The sequence below is a fragment of the Uranotaenia lowii genome, chromosome 3, assembly GCF_029784155.1.
Source record: "Uranotaenia lowii strain MFRU-FL chromosome 3, ASM2978415v1, whole genome shotgun sequence".
Taxonomy (NCBI): domain Eukaryota; kingdom Metazoa; phylum Arthropoda; class Insecta; order Diptera; family Culicidae; genus Uranotaenia; species Uranotaenia lowii.
The window spans coordinates 175,641,121-175,657,902 of record NC_073693.1 but is presented as its reverse complement, the minus strand read 5'-3'; the positions used below and the strand labels follow the sequence as shown (position 1 = coordinate 175,657,902).

Sequence of the window (16,782 nt, the reverse complement as noted above, 5' to 3'; positions counted from 1 at the left end):
CTCTATTCTTTTGAATCCTACAAAGTCCTATCGCGACTAGTTTCGTTTCCTATTTAGCCTTTTACCGTATTCAGTTGCGTATGAATGTGAGAAGGAACCTACCTGCCTACCTACACAACACGGCAAATGGGGTTGTGATCCTTTGGTGCTGGACACGCAGGATATTTGGCAGGAGTCAGGATGAAGTGTGGGTGAACTATCAACACACCAACCCACTCACAGGCAGGCAGGTTATGCTCAATCAGAGCATATGTTCATCCGATTGAAATGAGAGAAGAATTTTCTCAATGATATTCATACATACGTCGGTGGGTGGGAAATTTTCTCTCCTTCTCTCTGTCATGTCACCCTATCTCGCGTTTGTATGTGTCATCTGACGCTAGATCCTTTTTCCGTGTGGGGTGGCTCGCCCGCCTGCTGGTTAGTTATCGTATGGTGCTACGTTCACATGCGTTTGTGTGCGTGTGGGCTTTTCTACTAGGGGTTGTAAAGGAAAATCTACCGCGACGCCTGGCGACCAGTACGGAAAACTTTTCGCCATAATGTTTTCGAGTTTTTTCACTCAGATCTAGTAATATAGATTTTGCCTTAAAATTATTAAAAAGTACTATTTAAACTAGTTTAAACGAATTAAAACTACTTTTAAAGCTAAGCGTACGTTCGAGTAAATGCGTTCGGGTAGAAATTAATTCGCTGTAAGTACGAGTGCGTGAGAAAAATGGAAAACAAAATCTGTGCCCCACGATGGAGGAAAATTTTTCTCTCCACCAAGGACTGCATTCGTGGGCACAAGCAGAATGGATTGCTGAATTTCGCTTCTGGGTCAATGGGAACTTTTCTCAGTATGGATGAATTGGATTTTTACGAAATGTGTGATGTTGGACGATTTTCTTCGCTATCGATAGGAATGGTTCTGGATAATTTTTGTCACACGTTACATGGTGTATACATATAGGCGTTCCAAGGAAATTGCCTCCTAAATTGTCTTGCTGAAGGAGATGGGAAATTTGTGTTTCCATTAACCTGCCACGCCGGATGTAAATTAAATAGTGAAAATTTATGTGACAAACCATCGAAAGTAATGTTTCCCCAACTAGAACACATGGGTGTTTGTTACTTGAACTGCGTGTGTCAAGTTTGAAAAGCTTCTTGCTCTTACAGTCATTTTCGAGCGATAATGAAAAATTAAAATTTAATTGATTTCGAAAGCCAGAAAATAGATGCAGCGATTCGATGCAGGAAGGCTCAAATTTTCCTCATTCAGCAAGCAGACCATCGTATCAACATACAAACCAGTTAGTTTCTTTGTGTGAATGTGGTGAATCTCGCGAATCGTGGAAAACCGTCTAACGTAAGGACGAGTAGGTAGAGCATCAGTCAGTTGTACACCATCCCGTAGTCCTGTAGTAGCGCATACATCCTTGCTGTGGCTGCGATGCGATATGTTGCCTAAGATGGGTACGGATGTGGAAGTTCGCCCTTCTTCGCCTTCTTCGGCGTGTGAGAGTGTTTCACGTGTGTGTATAATGCGCCCAAACTCACCACCCTTCAACCCCTCCCAAACGAACTTGCTAAACAGCAGGGAGGATAGTGTGCAAGAAGCAATGTGAAATGAAATCAGCAGCAGCACCAGCATGGGTACATGGAATTATTTCATAAACTGAAATCAATATTTTGGTGGCAAACTGTTTGGCTGCTTTTTGGTAATCTTGGTCAATGAAGACACAAAAAGCACTATCAACGTTGTACGTATACTACAAGATGCTGCCCCTTCTAGAGGTGAATGCATATCGCCAGCAAGTGTGTTGCTGAAAATGCAATCAGTGGAAAAACATGTACTAAAACTAGATAGTTTTGTCTCCTAAGTTTTTACTATTGCGGTTATTAGATAAAAAAAACTTGCAATTTATAAAACATACAAATATATTTTAAAAAATTAAAATTATGACAACATCAGGAGCCTGGACCTTCATTTTTAGATCGGAGAGTGATTATCAGTGCGGAGCCAAGTTGAAATTATTTTTCAATTAACCGTAAAATGCTTTGAAAAGGAACGAAATTTTGAGTCTTAGACGATCTCTACGTTTGTTCTCTGGTATAAAATATTAATCTATTAGATGTGTTTGGATGAAGTGTTAGGGAGGGAAAGGTTTAAATGCAAGTACAACCAATATGTATGAGGCGATTAAACTTTCAAGGAAATTCTCAAAATCCCAATTTGGGAACACCAAGCGAAAACTCCGGGAAAGCAGCCTTATTTTTTTAATCATCTCCAAGCTTATATAAAGTATTGAACGAATTAACCCAATTAGTAGAAATGGGGGGTTTGTGATATAGCTCAGTTGGCAAGTCTGTTGTCTCCTGAGCAGATGTGCTCGAGTTCGAGCCCAAGAAAACATCGAACACAGTTATACCGGATAAGTTTTTCAATAACGATCCGCCAACTGTAACGTTGATTAAGTCGCGAATGCCATAATGATGGTAAAACGACTATAATCGAAACAAAAAAAACTACATCTTTGATATAAAGTCGCAAGCGCCATAAGTAAAACGACTATAATCGAACCAAAATAAATGAAGAAACGTTAAATTTTAAGCCTGTTTCCTTGGTCATAGATCACTTCAATATATAGGGGAGAATGGGGATACTTGATCCCCTCTTCTTATTTTCATCATATCTTTTTGGGAAAATTTAGCAACTCGCCGTCTTTTGCATTTACTGACAGCGTGTAATTTCAAGTTAATATGCTCCAAAAGTTAGAACGATATATGAGCTAGAAGCATTTTCATGAGACTAAAAAAAGTGATATTTTTTAAGTTACAGGAGACTTGATCCTTTACTAAAGATCCCTTATTCAGGGTGCCCTGACCCTAGGCAAAAGTCTAAGAGAATTCGAAGATAAAAGGTCCGTTGACTATTTCTTGCCATATTAGATCTCATTTCACCGTTTAGAAGCATCAGACATAGATAATTCTAAAAGTTTATCTTCCATGCTAGTGTCATTGCATACTTTAAGGCGCAATTTTCTAGTTTTTAGATGTATACAGTATTTTTAACCCTTTTCAACAGACAATTACTCGATAAACATTAGTTATTGGCTAGATATTAGTAATTTCATGATAACCAATGATTACGCTCCATTCAGATGAAAAATACATCATTTTGGACTCTAGGGATCAATTATACCCATAGCATATATTTTGGAAAAATCCTTCTTTTAAAAAAAATGAGAGTTCACTCTTGTTTTGAAAATATGGCATTATGAATTTCATATTATACTTAAACGATTGACATAGAATAAATATTTTGTTAATAATTTTTTCATGTGAGAAATATTTTAAAAAGATGAAAAAGATCTTCAAATCCCATTTAGTAAAATTTTTCAAAGTTCAATAACTCCAAAATTAAAATTTTAAAAATTTGTTGAAATAACAGCATTGTTGTTTTGTTATATTTAGCACATTTTCTCGAACATTTGATATTTGTAAGAAATTCCTGTTTCGAGATATAGCGATGGAATCAAGTATCCCCAGGGATCAAGTATCCTCATTTTCCCCTATATTTTGCCTAACATTTGCGGATTCCATCCGCGATGCCAGGTAAATGTTTGACATTTTGTAGTTTGGAAAAAAGATAAAAAAGGGTGTAATGAAGTCAGGTGAGTCGTAGATTCATCAAACAAAGCAATAACAAAATAATCTAGGTCTGTTTGTAGAATACAAACAATTCACGCACGCTTATACACTAAGTGCTTTGTTCGGAGGATGATGCTACTAGCCGTATAATGTAACAATAAAAAAATCGATCATGAATTGTGAATGGAAAAAATCACCTCGAACAGAAATCTAACTCTAGTCTTTTGATTACCTCTCCGACACCTTACCAATAGGCTAAATTGTCGGATGAAAACTAGTCAAGGTGTGGCGCTATAAATCAATTTTAATTCGCTGCTAGATTCTACGGCAGAAAATACTCATTATGCCTCGATAATATGGTGCTCTATATGCCCCTAGTCAACAAATTTAAGTAAAAAAGTGTTTTAAAATTGATAAAAGTGAAAAATCAAAAATTTTATGATGGTAAAAATTGAGAAACAATGTGTACATTATGTTGCAGTGCGTACATTATAGATCAAGGTTATTTTAAGATCATAAGAGCTTATTTCGTGGTGCTCAAAAATTATAATATTTTCGTAACTTGAGAACCAAGCTAGTTTTTTTTAAATATCTCTGTAAAGATGATAAGGAGATTCCTGTTTTTGTGAAAAATTAATACTATAGGATGTACGAAACAAATCCTCATGAAAATTTATTTAAGAAAATACGCACTTTCGTAGAAAAGCGTAGTTCTCATTATGCCTCGGGTGCTCGTTATGCCCTCATCTCCCCTATGCGATAAATTGAGTTTCAAAATCTGGTGTTTTTCTTGCGATTGAAAACACACCTAAGTATTTTAAAAGTTTTTGAATTTTTCATTCATTCATTCAGTGATATTTTCACAAAAACATTCATTCGAAAAAATTTTTGGAGATATTTGTAAGCTAAATTTACGAAAGTTCTGTTTTGGAAAGCATTCTAACAAGAAAAAAACCTGGTTGAAAAAACGGGAATTTTATCCTGTTTTGTGTTGACCAAAGTAACAAATTTGATGGTTTTTGTGGAATCAATGGAGTGTTTGAGTTGTTTTTTGTACTGGAAGAAGATTTATACTGATTAAGATTTTTTATAGATTTATTTAAGAGTGGTATTTCATTTATGAAAAATGCACTTCTGGAATGTCTGCTCGAATGTGAGAGCTGTTTGCACATTTTTCGAATTGTTTTGTAAAACCATCGAATGTATTTCTGTCGGCGTGTCTTGCAAGTACCTTTTCATGACAAAATTTTCCGTAAGCGAGTTATAAGTTTTAGCACATTAAAATGTTAGGATGTGTCGAAAAAAATAGTATCCTGGCTCTAACGTTTGTGAATGAGTTCATACAATAAAAATTAGCACATTTTCCTCTCAAAGTGCAAACTTGTATCTGGAGACGTTCGTTAGTTGTAAGGGATTTTTTTAGCAAAAACTTGTACTTTTTAAATTGTTATATCTCGCATTGGTGCAAACTAAAAATTTATTTTATGATGACATTATTTAGTTCAAATATCATATATTTGATGGTGAAATTATGAGAGATAGGTTATTTTTTTAACTCGAGAAAAAAAATTCCAAAATTTGATAATGTTCAATAAAATTCACACATTTATAGACTCTGTGGAAGAGAACATCCCCTTTTCTCTTTCAAAAGTCGAATTTTCAGAATTTGGTTATTTTCTAAGGTAATTGGGCTGCTTAACTAAGTGATTTAGAGCTTGAGCTTGAGCTTAGATAAACCGTACATTTCAGTAGTTGCTACTCCGTGATTAACAAGAACCACCAAAATTGTACATAGATCCAAATAAATGGGGCTTGGGATTAGCTTACCATTTTCTGTGTACACGTTCCAAAGGTTCCTTATCTTATATGGTCAATAACGGCGCCGGCCACGTCCTTACGGTTCATCGGGGAAAGAGAAGGATAGTTAGTTCGACTTCCGTTGCTACTAGAGACCGAATACACCTCTAAATCTCCACGATCGTCACAGGAAGGGTGGTTTGTTAGTGGGGAAGGTAAATAAGATCTGGATTCCCTTTGGGAAGGGATGTGACCAAAGCAAAGTTAAATATTTAATGATCGTTGCGTCGCACACTATCGAGTACATCGCATTTTTATTTAGAGCAAATACGTCCTAACGTGGTAATGTCATACACGTACAATGCATTTAGCACCGGTGCAACTCACCGAAGATTATCGCGCGCTTCAAACTAGAAGAGCAAAAACGTCCTAACGTGGCATTGTCATATACGTACAATGAACAATTCTATCGTGCGCTTAAAATGAGAAGAGCAAAACGTCCTAACGTGGCATTGTCATACACGTACAAAGCACTTGGCACCGGTACAACTCACCGAATTTTACCGCGCGCTTATAATGAGAAGATCAAAACGTCCTAACGTGGCATTGGCATACACTAAAATGCGGTTGGCACCGAGCACCGGTGCAACTCACCGAATTTTTTCACGCGTTTAAAAAGAGAAGAGCAAGAACGACCTAACGAGCAAAAACGTTCTAACGCATTGTGCAAACGGAGAGAGAAAGAGAAAAAGAAAAAAAAACGCAACGCGATTTATAAACACCGACGACCGACGACGATCACGTCAATTTTCCCCACGCAAATACACACAGACACACACACAACGAACCGACCCCACTCCTACAATATAAAAATAATTTGTATTAAAAAATTTAAAAAAAAAGTTTAAGGATGTTACAATGATAAAATTTAAATTAATAAAGTTGGTAGAGGCAAAAAACAATTCTGAATATTATTAATTCAATGAACATGATTTTATTTCCGATGAGTTCAAATTGAGTTTATTTATTTTTTTTTTTGTAAATTCTTTATTTGAAACGGCTCATACCTTTAGGCTTTAAGGAGCCAAACTCATTTTGTTTGATTACAATTGTGTGCTTATATCTAGTTCACTTTTTTAAGAAAAGATAGAACATAGATAGGGAAATGTGAAAGTAAAAAGAATTATAGACGAAGATCAATAGCTTTTAGGAAAAGATATATTTCGAACATGTAGTCCAAATCTATCACAGCCAGCACATCTCTCACTGGAACATAGGGTGGTTTTCCTCGGGCCCTTAGGGAGTCTAGTAAATTCGTTCTAGCGAGAAGATGGACCTCGCACGACCAAACAATATGCTCGATGTCATGGTAACCTTGGCCGCAACCACATAGATTGCTGCCAGCAATATCAAAACGATAGAGTACCGCGTCTAAGGAACAATGATTGGACATGAGACGGGAAAATATACGAATAAAATCCCGACTCAAGTTCAATCTATTGAACCATGGTTTAAGGCTTACCTTTGGGATAATCGAGTGGAACCACCGACCCTTGTCATCCTCGTCCCATTTGCGCTGCCAGTTGACAAGAGAGTTTTTTCGAACTATAAAGTAAAATTCGTTGAAGGCGATTTCACGTTGATACGTGTCGCCTTCCATCGCTCCCACCTTTGCCAGAGAGTCTGCCTTCTCATTGCCCACTATCGAGCAATGAGAGGGAACCCAAACAAAGGTGATGGTAAAGCGACGTTTTGATAAAGCACTCAAATTATTTCGTATCTTCTCGAGGAAGTACGGCGAGTGCTTTCCCGGTTTTATCGAATGGATTGCTTCAACAGAGCTCAGACTATCCGTTACAATATAGAAGTGTCCATCTGGCCGTGATGCGATACTGTCCAAAGCCCAGTGAATAGCTGCTAACTCCGCTACATATACAGAGCATGGTGACTGAAGACTGTGAGAGGCGCTATATATTTCGTTGAACACTCCAAATCCTGTTGATTCCTCTATAAGTGATCCATCGGTAAAGTACATTTTATCAGCATCGACGTGTCTATATTTAGCTTCGAAAATTCTTGGAATCAGAAGAGGGCGATGCGAGACCGGGATTGCACGAATTTCCTGCTGCATAGACAAATCAAACTGGACAGAAGAATGATCGTAGTCTGGGCTACAAACACGAGTTGGAGAATACGAAGAAGGGTTTACCTGCATTGACATGAGGACATAGTATATAGACATAAATCTAGTTCGAAGATTTTGCTCAAGTAACCTTTCAAAATTCACAATCACCAATGGGTTCATGACCTCACACCTGATGAGGAACCGAAGTGATAGTAGATTGAATCTATCTTTAAGAGGAAGTATTCCTGCCAAAACTTCGAGACTCATGTTATGCGTTGAGGGCATACAGCCCAGAGCGATGCGAAGACAGCGGTATTGGATACGCTCGAGTTTGATGAGGTGAGATTTGGCAGCTGACTGGAAGCAGAAGCTACCATATTCCATCACTGAGAGAATGGTTGTTCGATACAATTTTAAAAGATCTTCTGGATGGGCTCCCCACCAGGTGCCAGTGATTGATCGGAGAAAATTGATTCTTTGTTGGCATTTTCCTTTCAGATACTCAATATGGGCTCTCCAAGTACACTTGGAATCAAACCAAACCCCAAGATACTTAAAACATCTCGATTGAGTGATCGTCCTGCCTAGGAGTTGAAGCTTAGGTTGAGCAGGTCTATGTTTCTTAGAGAAAACAACCATCTCCGTTTTCTGAGGGGAAAACTCAATCCCAAGCCCCAAAGCCCAGGAAGACAATCTGTCTAAAGTATCTTGTAAAGGTCTGTGCAGATGAGACTCGGAAGATCCTGTGACAGACACCACGCCGTCATCTGCAAGTTGTCTTAGAGTGCAGCCTTCAGAGAGACAACTGTCGATGTCACTTACATAAAAGTTGTACAAAAGTGGACTCAAACATGAACCCTGTGGAAGGCCCATGTAGGAGATTCTTCTAACTGCAATATCTCCGTGAGCAAAGTTCAGATGTTTCTCACAAAGCAAGCTGTATAAGATGTTGTTCAATAGAGGAGGCAGACCCCGGGAGTGCAACTTGTCTGACAAAACCTCTATTGAGACTGCATCAAAAGCTCCCTTTATGTCTAGAAACACTGAAGCCATTTGCTCACGTTTTGCCTACGCCATTTGTATCTCTGAAGACAGCAAAGCAAGACAATCGTTTGTTCCTTTGTCCCTTCGAAACCCAAATTGAGTATCTGAAAGGAGACCATTTGTTTCCACCCATTTGTCCAAACGAAACAATATCATTTTCTCCATCAATTTGCGTATACAAGACAACATCGCTATTGGACGGTACGAATTGGGATCAGACGCTGGTTTTTCGGGCTTTTGGATAGCAATGACTCTCACTTGTCTCCACTCTTGGGGGACAATGTTGTGCTCCAAGAATTGATTAAATAAATTTAACAAGCGAAATTTTGCGGCATCCGGAAGGTTTTTCAACAAGTTAAACTTGATTTTATCAATTCCCGGAGCTGAATTGTTGCAAGAGAGGAGGGCAAGTGAGAATTCGACCATCGAAAAGCTGGAATCCAGATCGCACCTGTCTAGGGACACATTCCGGACAACTTTTCGGTTCGGTGTGGAATCGGAACAGACTTTTCGTGCAAAGTTGAATATCCATCTATGTGAATGTTCCTCGCTTTCATTTGTTGAAGATCGATTACGCATGTTTCGTGCTACTTTCCACAAGGTATTCAAGGACGTTTCTCGTGATAACCCTTCCACGAATGTACGCCAATGTGCTAGTTTTTTCCCTTTAATCAATTTTTTGAATTGATTTTCAAGGGACAGATATGCTTGAAAATGATCGAGGGTTCCATGTTTTCTAAAATCTTTGAATTCTTTTGATTTGTCCTTATAAAGCTTGGAGCACTGGTTGTCCCACCATGGGTTAGGAGGCCTTCGACGTACAGATGAATTTGGGATGGGTTTCGTTTGAGCACAGACTGCGCTTTCATGTATCAAACAAGCTAGGAAGTTATACTCTTCCAAAGGAGGAAGAACATTCATAGAATTGATGGCTGTTGTAATCGTGTCCGCATATTTTTTCCAGTCGATGTGTCTTGTAAGGTCATATGCCATATTTGTTTGATTCGAAGTGCTGGCCCCATTGGTGATTGTAATTTTGATTGGTAAGTGGTCACTACCATTGGGATCAGAGATTACCTTCCACTGGCAATCCAATGATAGTGAATTTGAGCAGAGTGAGAGGTCAATTGCACTTGGTCTTGCAGGAGGTTTAGGTACTCGTGTTTTTTCACCCGTGTTCAAAATTGTTAATTTGAAACTGTCACAAATGTCATATATAAGAGTAGAACGACTATCGTCAATTTGTTCTCCCCAGACAGTTCCATGTGAATTGTGAGTTTATTTATTTCACACATCAAAATTTCAACCAGCATGTATTTTTCAGAACGAAAATCAATTCTGAAAAATTTAATTTATTTGAACATAAAGATAAACAGGAAACATATTATCAAAAATTAAGACAACGAACAACAACAAACTAGTGTATTTAATGTCAACAGCAATTCTTGGGCTGCTTAACTAAGTGATTTAGCACATTTAGTCAAATAAAAAAAAGTGGAAAATTACTAAATTTTATTTATCATTTTTGAAATTTTTAAGTTTTTGCCAATTTAACTAAAAGTGAGAAAATTGTGCTAAATCACTTGGTCTCAGAAAATAACATTTGATGATGAAAATTTGACTTGTGCTCGAGAAATGGGGATGTCAGAGTCTTTAAATGTGTGAATTTGTATTGAACATTATAAAACTCTGGAAAATGCATTAAGTGCGTTTGCCCGACTATCGCAGATTTTTTTTCCAATCGTAGCACTCCAAACAGTTTTCAAACACGCGCACGTGCGTCACAAAGAAGTGATAAACATAAAATAAATGAAAAGCCACCAGAAATAGAAAAAATCCTTCAGAAACACAAAAAAATTAAAACCATTAAAAATCAATTGATTGAGGGACTACGTTTTGGAAGAAAAAAAAAACTGTTGAGCCAGATAATGCTGGAACGTTCAACCTTTTTTCAGCAAACTAATGTTGAAAATCTAAGATCCTCAAATGTATTGAAAATTTGGAGATTTCCATGGGAAATTTCCAGAAAACATTTATTATTTTTCATTTACGTATAATAATTATCATGGAACGAACTCAACAGATAATCTCTGGGCCCTGATAGTCGTTGATCGATTCAACTTTCCAGTCAGCTCTTGACGGATTCCCGCTCTACACAGCGTCTAAGAAAAACGATGCACACAGTCTTTACTCCGTCGAGGGAGGCTGTTACTTTTCTGACGATCTCATTTAACGATTGACACATTTGGAAGTACTATATTTCCTTTTTTTTCAAATTTCAGTCAATTTAATCACTGTATTAAAGAATAAAATTTTCCCCGGAGTGAAAATAAATCGCGCCCGTTGCCTCCTCTTTTTGTTAAAAACAGTGAGATACATTTTGGTTTGAAACTTTGTGTGGGTTAAAGTTCTTGAAGTGAGCGACTTTTCTAATATTTTTCGAATAGTGTAGTATTTTGGATGTTCTCTTTTTCAAAACACTTCTTGCTGATTGCTAATTAAAATTATATAAAAGGTTAGCACAGCTCAAATGTTGAAGAACATTTCTTAACAATATTTTGGTTGCAAAATGGAATGAATAGGGACCGTTTTCGGATTGTCGATTAGCTTAAGGTTCATGTTTTTAATGTAAAAATAAATGGAAAGACATTTTCAACAAATTTTAAACAACATTAACTAGATCATTTTACATCCTTTTCAGCACACATAGCAAAGTTGTGATTGTTCATATTTTCCGATATTCGCGCTCAAGGAAGGCTTGAAGATGATGCATGAATCCCGGGGCAAGAAAATTCTAAAAAAAAATACAGTTCTTTAGGTATTGGAAAATTATGAAACTGGAAAAAAAACCTTGAATGGGGGCTTTGTTTTCCACTGAAAAATTGTCCTGCAGGTCGAGTCATGTTCGGAGAAACTAGGTACTTTAAGCAGTCTTCTAACTGTTGTTCAGGGTTGGGTAGTAGGTAAAGCCTGTGTAACCTTTTCTAGTGCTGTCCAGTGTTTCTTATGCTGATTAACACAGGCTCCGTAGGCTCCGTAGTCTTGTATGGACGCTTAATAAGTTGAAAGGCCTTTTTCCTGCCTTCCTGCATCGAATGATATAAAATAAATTTTTTCAGTTATTATTTAGATTTTAACCCGCATTTTCTTCTCTTATTTTCCAGATAGCTTACCAATGAACATCTGACGGCATGGTTAAGATGGCCGCAACAGAAGAGCAGGATAGGAAAATAGTGCTGGAGTTCTGCCATTTGTTGGAGAAGTCCAAGCAGTTATTCAACGGGCTGCGCGATCTGCCCCAATACGGACATCGCCAATGGCAGGCGTACTTCGGGCGCACCTTCGACGTGTACACGAAGCTGTGGAAGTTCCAGCAGCAACATAGACTAGTCCTAGATTCTAAGTACGGATTAAAGCGATGGCAAATCGGTGAAATAGCTAGTAAAATTGGGCAACTCTATTATCATTATTAGTAAGTGGTTGAATTTACTTGACGTTGAACGATAATCCCCAAGATGAGTCATCTTTCTTTCAGTCTGAGAACGAGCGAAACGAATTACCTGAATGAGGCGTATTCGTTCTATGCGGCGATTCGAGGGCGAGCATACTACTCCAGGGCAATCAAGGAGGACAGACCGGATCTCATGGTTAAGAAATTACGTTACTACGCTAGATTTATTGTTGTTTGTTTACTGTTGAAAAAGATGAAGCTAGTGAGAGAATTAGTTATCGAATTAGAGCGACAAATACAGGAATACACATCAACGTAAGTGAATTACTTATTGTAAGAGGTCGCTGAATTAAACTTATTAATTTCACAGATACGAGCCCGAGGATCAACTCGAGTGGTCGCTAGTGTTGGACGAAATCAAAGGTTTTATCAAGGCGGAAGCGGCCGTGGCGGTGCTCCATGCAGACACGAACCCAATCGTTCTGTCGCACAGGTCAGTATTTGGCACAGCGATTTTGTTTGTAGTATAGATTAGGCCCGTGCTTCCGATTATTATTGTTCTCTTTGATTCTGTTATTATTTTTCTTTCCTAAGTTTCATCAAAGGAATTGTGTTAATTTCGTTTACGTTTTATGTTTTGACAAGGTGATGTACGATACAAATAGTGCAAACTATTTAATTAGTGCACATCTGCACAATCATCATTCAACTATTGAATGAGAAACTTGGCAACCAAAGATAATCGATCCTTTCAAACAAAATTGTCCATAAGATTCTGATCCATATTGTGTCAAACATCGTATATATTCTTTACCCACGTTTAACTGTTTACAAAACCATGGCTTGATCGATAAGGTTCTATCCGTCCGAATTGATGGTCATAAGTTTGAGCCCCAAAAGTAAACCTCGAGCACAGCTGCACCGGATAGGTTTTGCAATGCCTGTCCACCAACTAGCATCAATATTTTAAAACGACTTAAATCGAATCTAAAAAAATGTTCTATAATCAAAAACTATTTCTTGCAATCCAAAAACAAACTATTTGTGTCGTACATTAAAAAAAACACCTTAAGTTTGGTTCTTTTGTTTAGATTTTATACCGCGGAAATTGTACTGCAATACCTAATAATGATGTTTGGCGATGCTTTAGATACTGGTTGAATTAACTATTTAAACAGTAAAATCAGAATTCTGATGCACTGAAAGATTTTCTATGCCTTTCTTAAAATCAAAGACAAGACATTTCGTGAATGACTTTAATTTTATACCAATATGTTGAAACATGTTTGAGGACTTTTTATCAAGGTTTTCTTAAGAACATTTCCCGTTCTTCGGTATAGTTGCAAGAGTTTTTTGTGGGCTATTTTTATTTTATAACATTGCTAATTCCGCAGATTTAATGTTTTTAAGTCAGATAATTGGAATAAAATGTTGAATATAACATCTAGAATCTATGTAAGAGTTAAATTTGTAATTAAATTTTGTAATTGCGACGATACATTTTGTTAATGCTTAACAAGATTTAAGAAAATCATAAGTCAGAATAAATTAATCTAAAAATATAGAAATGTTTACATCCAAAAATAAAGAAAAATTGAGAGCATGAAGAAATCAGAAAAAAATGAAATTTTTATCAGAAAAAAAAGGAACTTTAAAAATAAAAGAATTTTTAACCTTTAGGTGGGATAAAAGAACATTTTGAGACTATCACAAATTCTGTTGTTTTGCAAACCACGCACTGCAGTAGTGGTTTAGTACTCGAAAAACGTGATCATGGGCTTATTGAAGGCTTAGATATGAAAATATCTAAATGATATGTTCTACAATTTATCATTATTTAAAAATGCACATGTTTCGCTACTTCTTTTTCCTGATCAATTCACCAAAAAGTGAGATATGTTTTCGTTTTTTAGTTTATCATCGACGTCTTGATAGAAGTTGTAGATTACTCAATTTTAGAAAACTTTACACAATACATCAAAGCTCTATCTTTTGAAATGAATTTTTTTATTTACAATGATCATTTTTAAGAAACAAAATATGATACTCAATGGTCGGTGATTTAATCAGACCAATTTGGCATTTAAGAGTTTTTTTTAAATTTTTTTCCTGTTTTCCAGCGTTGGCCGAAAACATGCTATTTTAAAATGAAACAAACTTCAAGAAATAAACTTTATATCTTCAAACAATTTGTGGAGTTTTACAATAGTGACAAATCTTTCAAACAAAGTTGTTCTCGAAACTCGCCCTAAAAAGTAAAAAAAAAAAAATCGTTTTTTGAGTTAAATTTTTACAAAAAAAAAGTTTTTAAAGCATCAAATTCAAAAGATTCAAAAGAGCTTTGATGTCTTGTACAAAGTTTTTTTTAAATTGAGTAATCTACAACTTTTATCAAGACGTCGATGATAATCTAAATAAAGGGAAAATTAACTCCCATTTTAGGTGAATTGATCAGGAACAAGGAAACAGCATAACATGCGCATTTTAAAATAATGATATTTAAATATTTACATTGTAGAACACACTATTGAGATATTTTTAAATCTAAGCTTTCAAAAAGCTCATGATCACGTTTTTCGAGTTTTAAACCACTTTGCCAATGTGGATGATAGCAGTTTGGCATTTCCACTACTGCTACCAAATCCGTCACCAAGTCCGATCATCTTCGTAATTTTTCAGAAGAGGGATACAAATGTTTTAAAATAAGATTGATGATTTTAAAAAAACAATCAAAAGACAGAAATTTGATTTATGAAAAAAGAAATCTAGAATCAGAATTTATATTATAAATTTTAAAATATCTAAATCTGATAAATTTCGGAATCTGGAATAAAAAAGAAAAATCAAAATCCATAGCTCTTGAAATTTGCACATGAAAAATTTTGATTATTTTCAAACTATAATGAAAAAATTAAATAAAAAAAAACTAACATCCAAAAATTTTCAAAAATTTAAACTTGAAAAATCGAAAAAATTCACAATTTCCACCAGTCTGATAAAATTTTAAACTTGAAAATCGAACCAACTTAATTTTTAATATTAAAATTGGCAAAATCTAGTAAGACATTTGAAATATTTAAACAAAAAAAATCTGAAAATGAGGTCATTCGATGATTTCAAAAGCTGAAAATAAGAAAACATGGGAATTGAAAATTCTGAAAAATAAAACTTTCTTAACAAAGGAAAATCTAGCAAGCTTGAGCCTCAAAATTTAAAAATCTAACCCAAAATCTTAAAATTTTAAAATGTGCAAATCTGGAAACAGAACAATCTGAAAATATAAAATTATCAAAATGTCAAAATTTCAATATCAAGTAATGAAAATGTTTGAAAATCGAAACCACAGAAAATATCGGGTTCAATAAATTCAAAAATCTTGGATTCCATTATTTTAAATATTTAAAATTAAAAATCAGATTATCTAGCATAAAACTGAGAAAAGAATACATTATAAACTGAAGCTTTTAAAATATTTAAGTATCTATTTCAGCCAAACTAGATCTGAAAGTTTTATAAATCTAGAAAAGTGAAAATCTGAAAGTCTTTCAATCTAAAAATTAAAAAAAAATTAACAATTCTCTTAGTTATCTTGGCTTTAGCCAAATCTTCTCAATTTATACAATTTTGATATGAAAAATTCTTCAATTACGAAACCTGATTTTTTTTAAGAATTTATATAAAACAAATATGAATTTCTTAAAATTCCCTAAACTAGAAAATAATAAAAATATAAAATCTTGCAATCTTAACCTAAAACTCTGAGGACCTTAAATTTGAAAAATCCATTTGAAACGAATGGTTTAAATTTTATTTGATTCGTTTCAGATTAAATCAAATTAAAAATCTATGGCGAGAGCTCGAAATTCAAAAGCAAATCCTTGAAAGTAGAGTTCCAAAAGCTCCAGAGTTCAGAATTATATTTCATTATTTTATTACAGATTCGAATTCCGATTTAGAGTACAAATTCTGTTGACACATCCCAAGTAACCAAAAGTTCCATAGAATGGTCTCTTAGAAGCTTACTCAGCGCTGATTTAAGGCTTTATAGCGTTCTACTCAGCCGAAATTTTAAGTTCTTATTGATACTTTCAAGTCCCATAAACAAAGCTGAGTAGAAGGCTATTCAGCTTTAAATAAAACTTTTAAAAAAAATCATGCAAAAAAAAGCGATTTTAAACCGTTTTTCTTGCTTTGAATTCTAATTTACTTTAGTCGTTATTGTTATTTCTATTTGATTCTATTTTCAACAATTTTAAACTTACTTGAAAAATTTTCCTGCATATAGATTTGAACTTGAACCTGCGGGATGAAAGCTGAGCACCTTACCTTTGTACCATGGTTGTTTTCTGATTGAATGGTATTGGAAACATCTATTTGAAATAATTTACGGGTTATCCTTTTAAAAGTAGGCGGGATGAAAAATGGTAAACAACCAGAAGTTGTAAACAAGAGCCGGCGTACAAAAAAATATCCTTGCCTTCAAATTTGCAAACCATGAATTGAGATCACCGTGTGAGTGATCGTTTTTTCCCGTGTCGAACCCGCAACATTTGCAATTAAACGTTAGTGCGCGAACTTAACGTTAGTTTTTTATAAGTTTGGTTATTTGTATCTCATTGTTTAACGTTTATTTGCAGTTCAAGAAAGGAATATACCTAGATATGAGGGCCGGCATTGCAATTTTCGTTACAATCCAATTTCGAAGAGCTGCAGGAACAGATTCAATAGG

The 16,782-nt window shown here is 35.4% G+C and overlaps 1 protein-coding gene across 4 annotated transcripts in view; it reads left to right on the top strand.

The window, feature by feature from the left end:
* Positions 1-558: 558 nt before the first annotated feature.
* Positions 559-16,782, top strand: part of LOC129758663 (protein SCAI) — a 45,101-nt gene continuing 28,877 nt past the window's right edge. For all 4 annotated transcript variants that reach the window (XM_055756231.1, XM_055756230.1, XM_055756229.1 and 1 more), the window contains exons 1-4: positions 559-695; positions 11,767-12,074; positions 12,138-12,368; positions 12,424-12,546. In XM_055756231.1, coding sequence (XP_055612206.1) covers positions 11,794-12,074; positions 12,138-12,368; positions 12,424-12,546 — 635 coding nt within the window. In that variant the 5' untranslated portion in view covers positions 559-695; positions 11,767-11,793. The remainder of the gene's footprint in view (positions 696-11,766; positions 12,075-12,137; positions 12,369-12,423; positions 12,547-16,782) is intronic.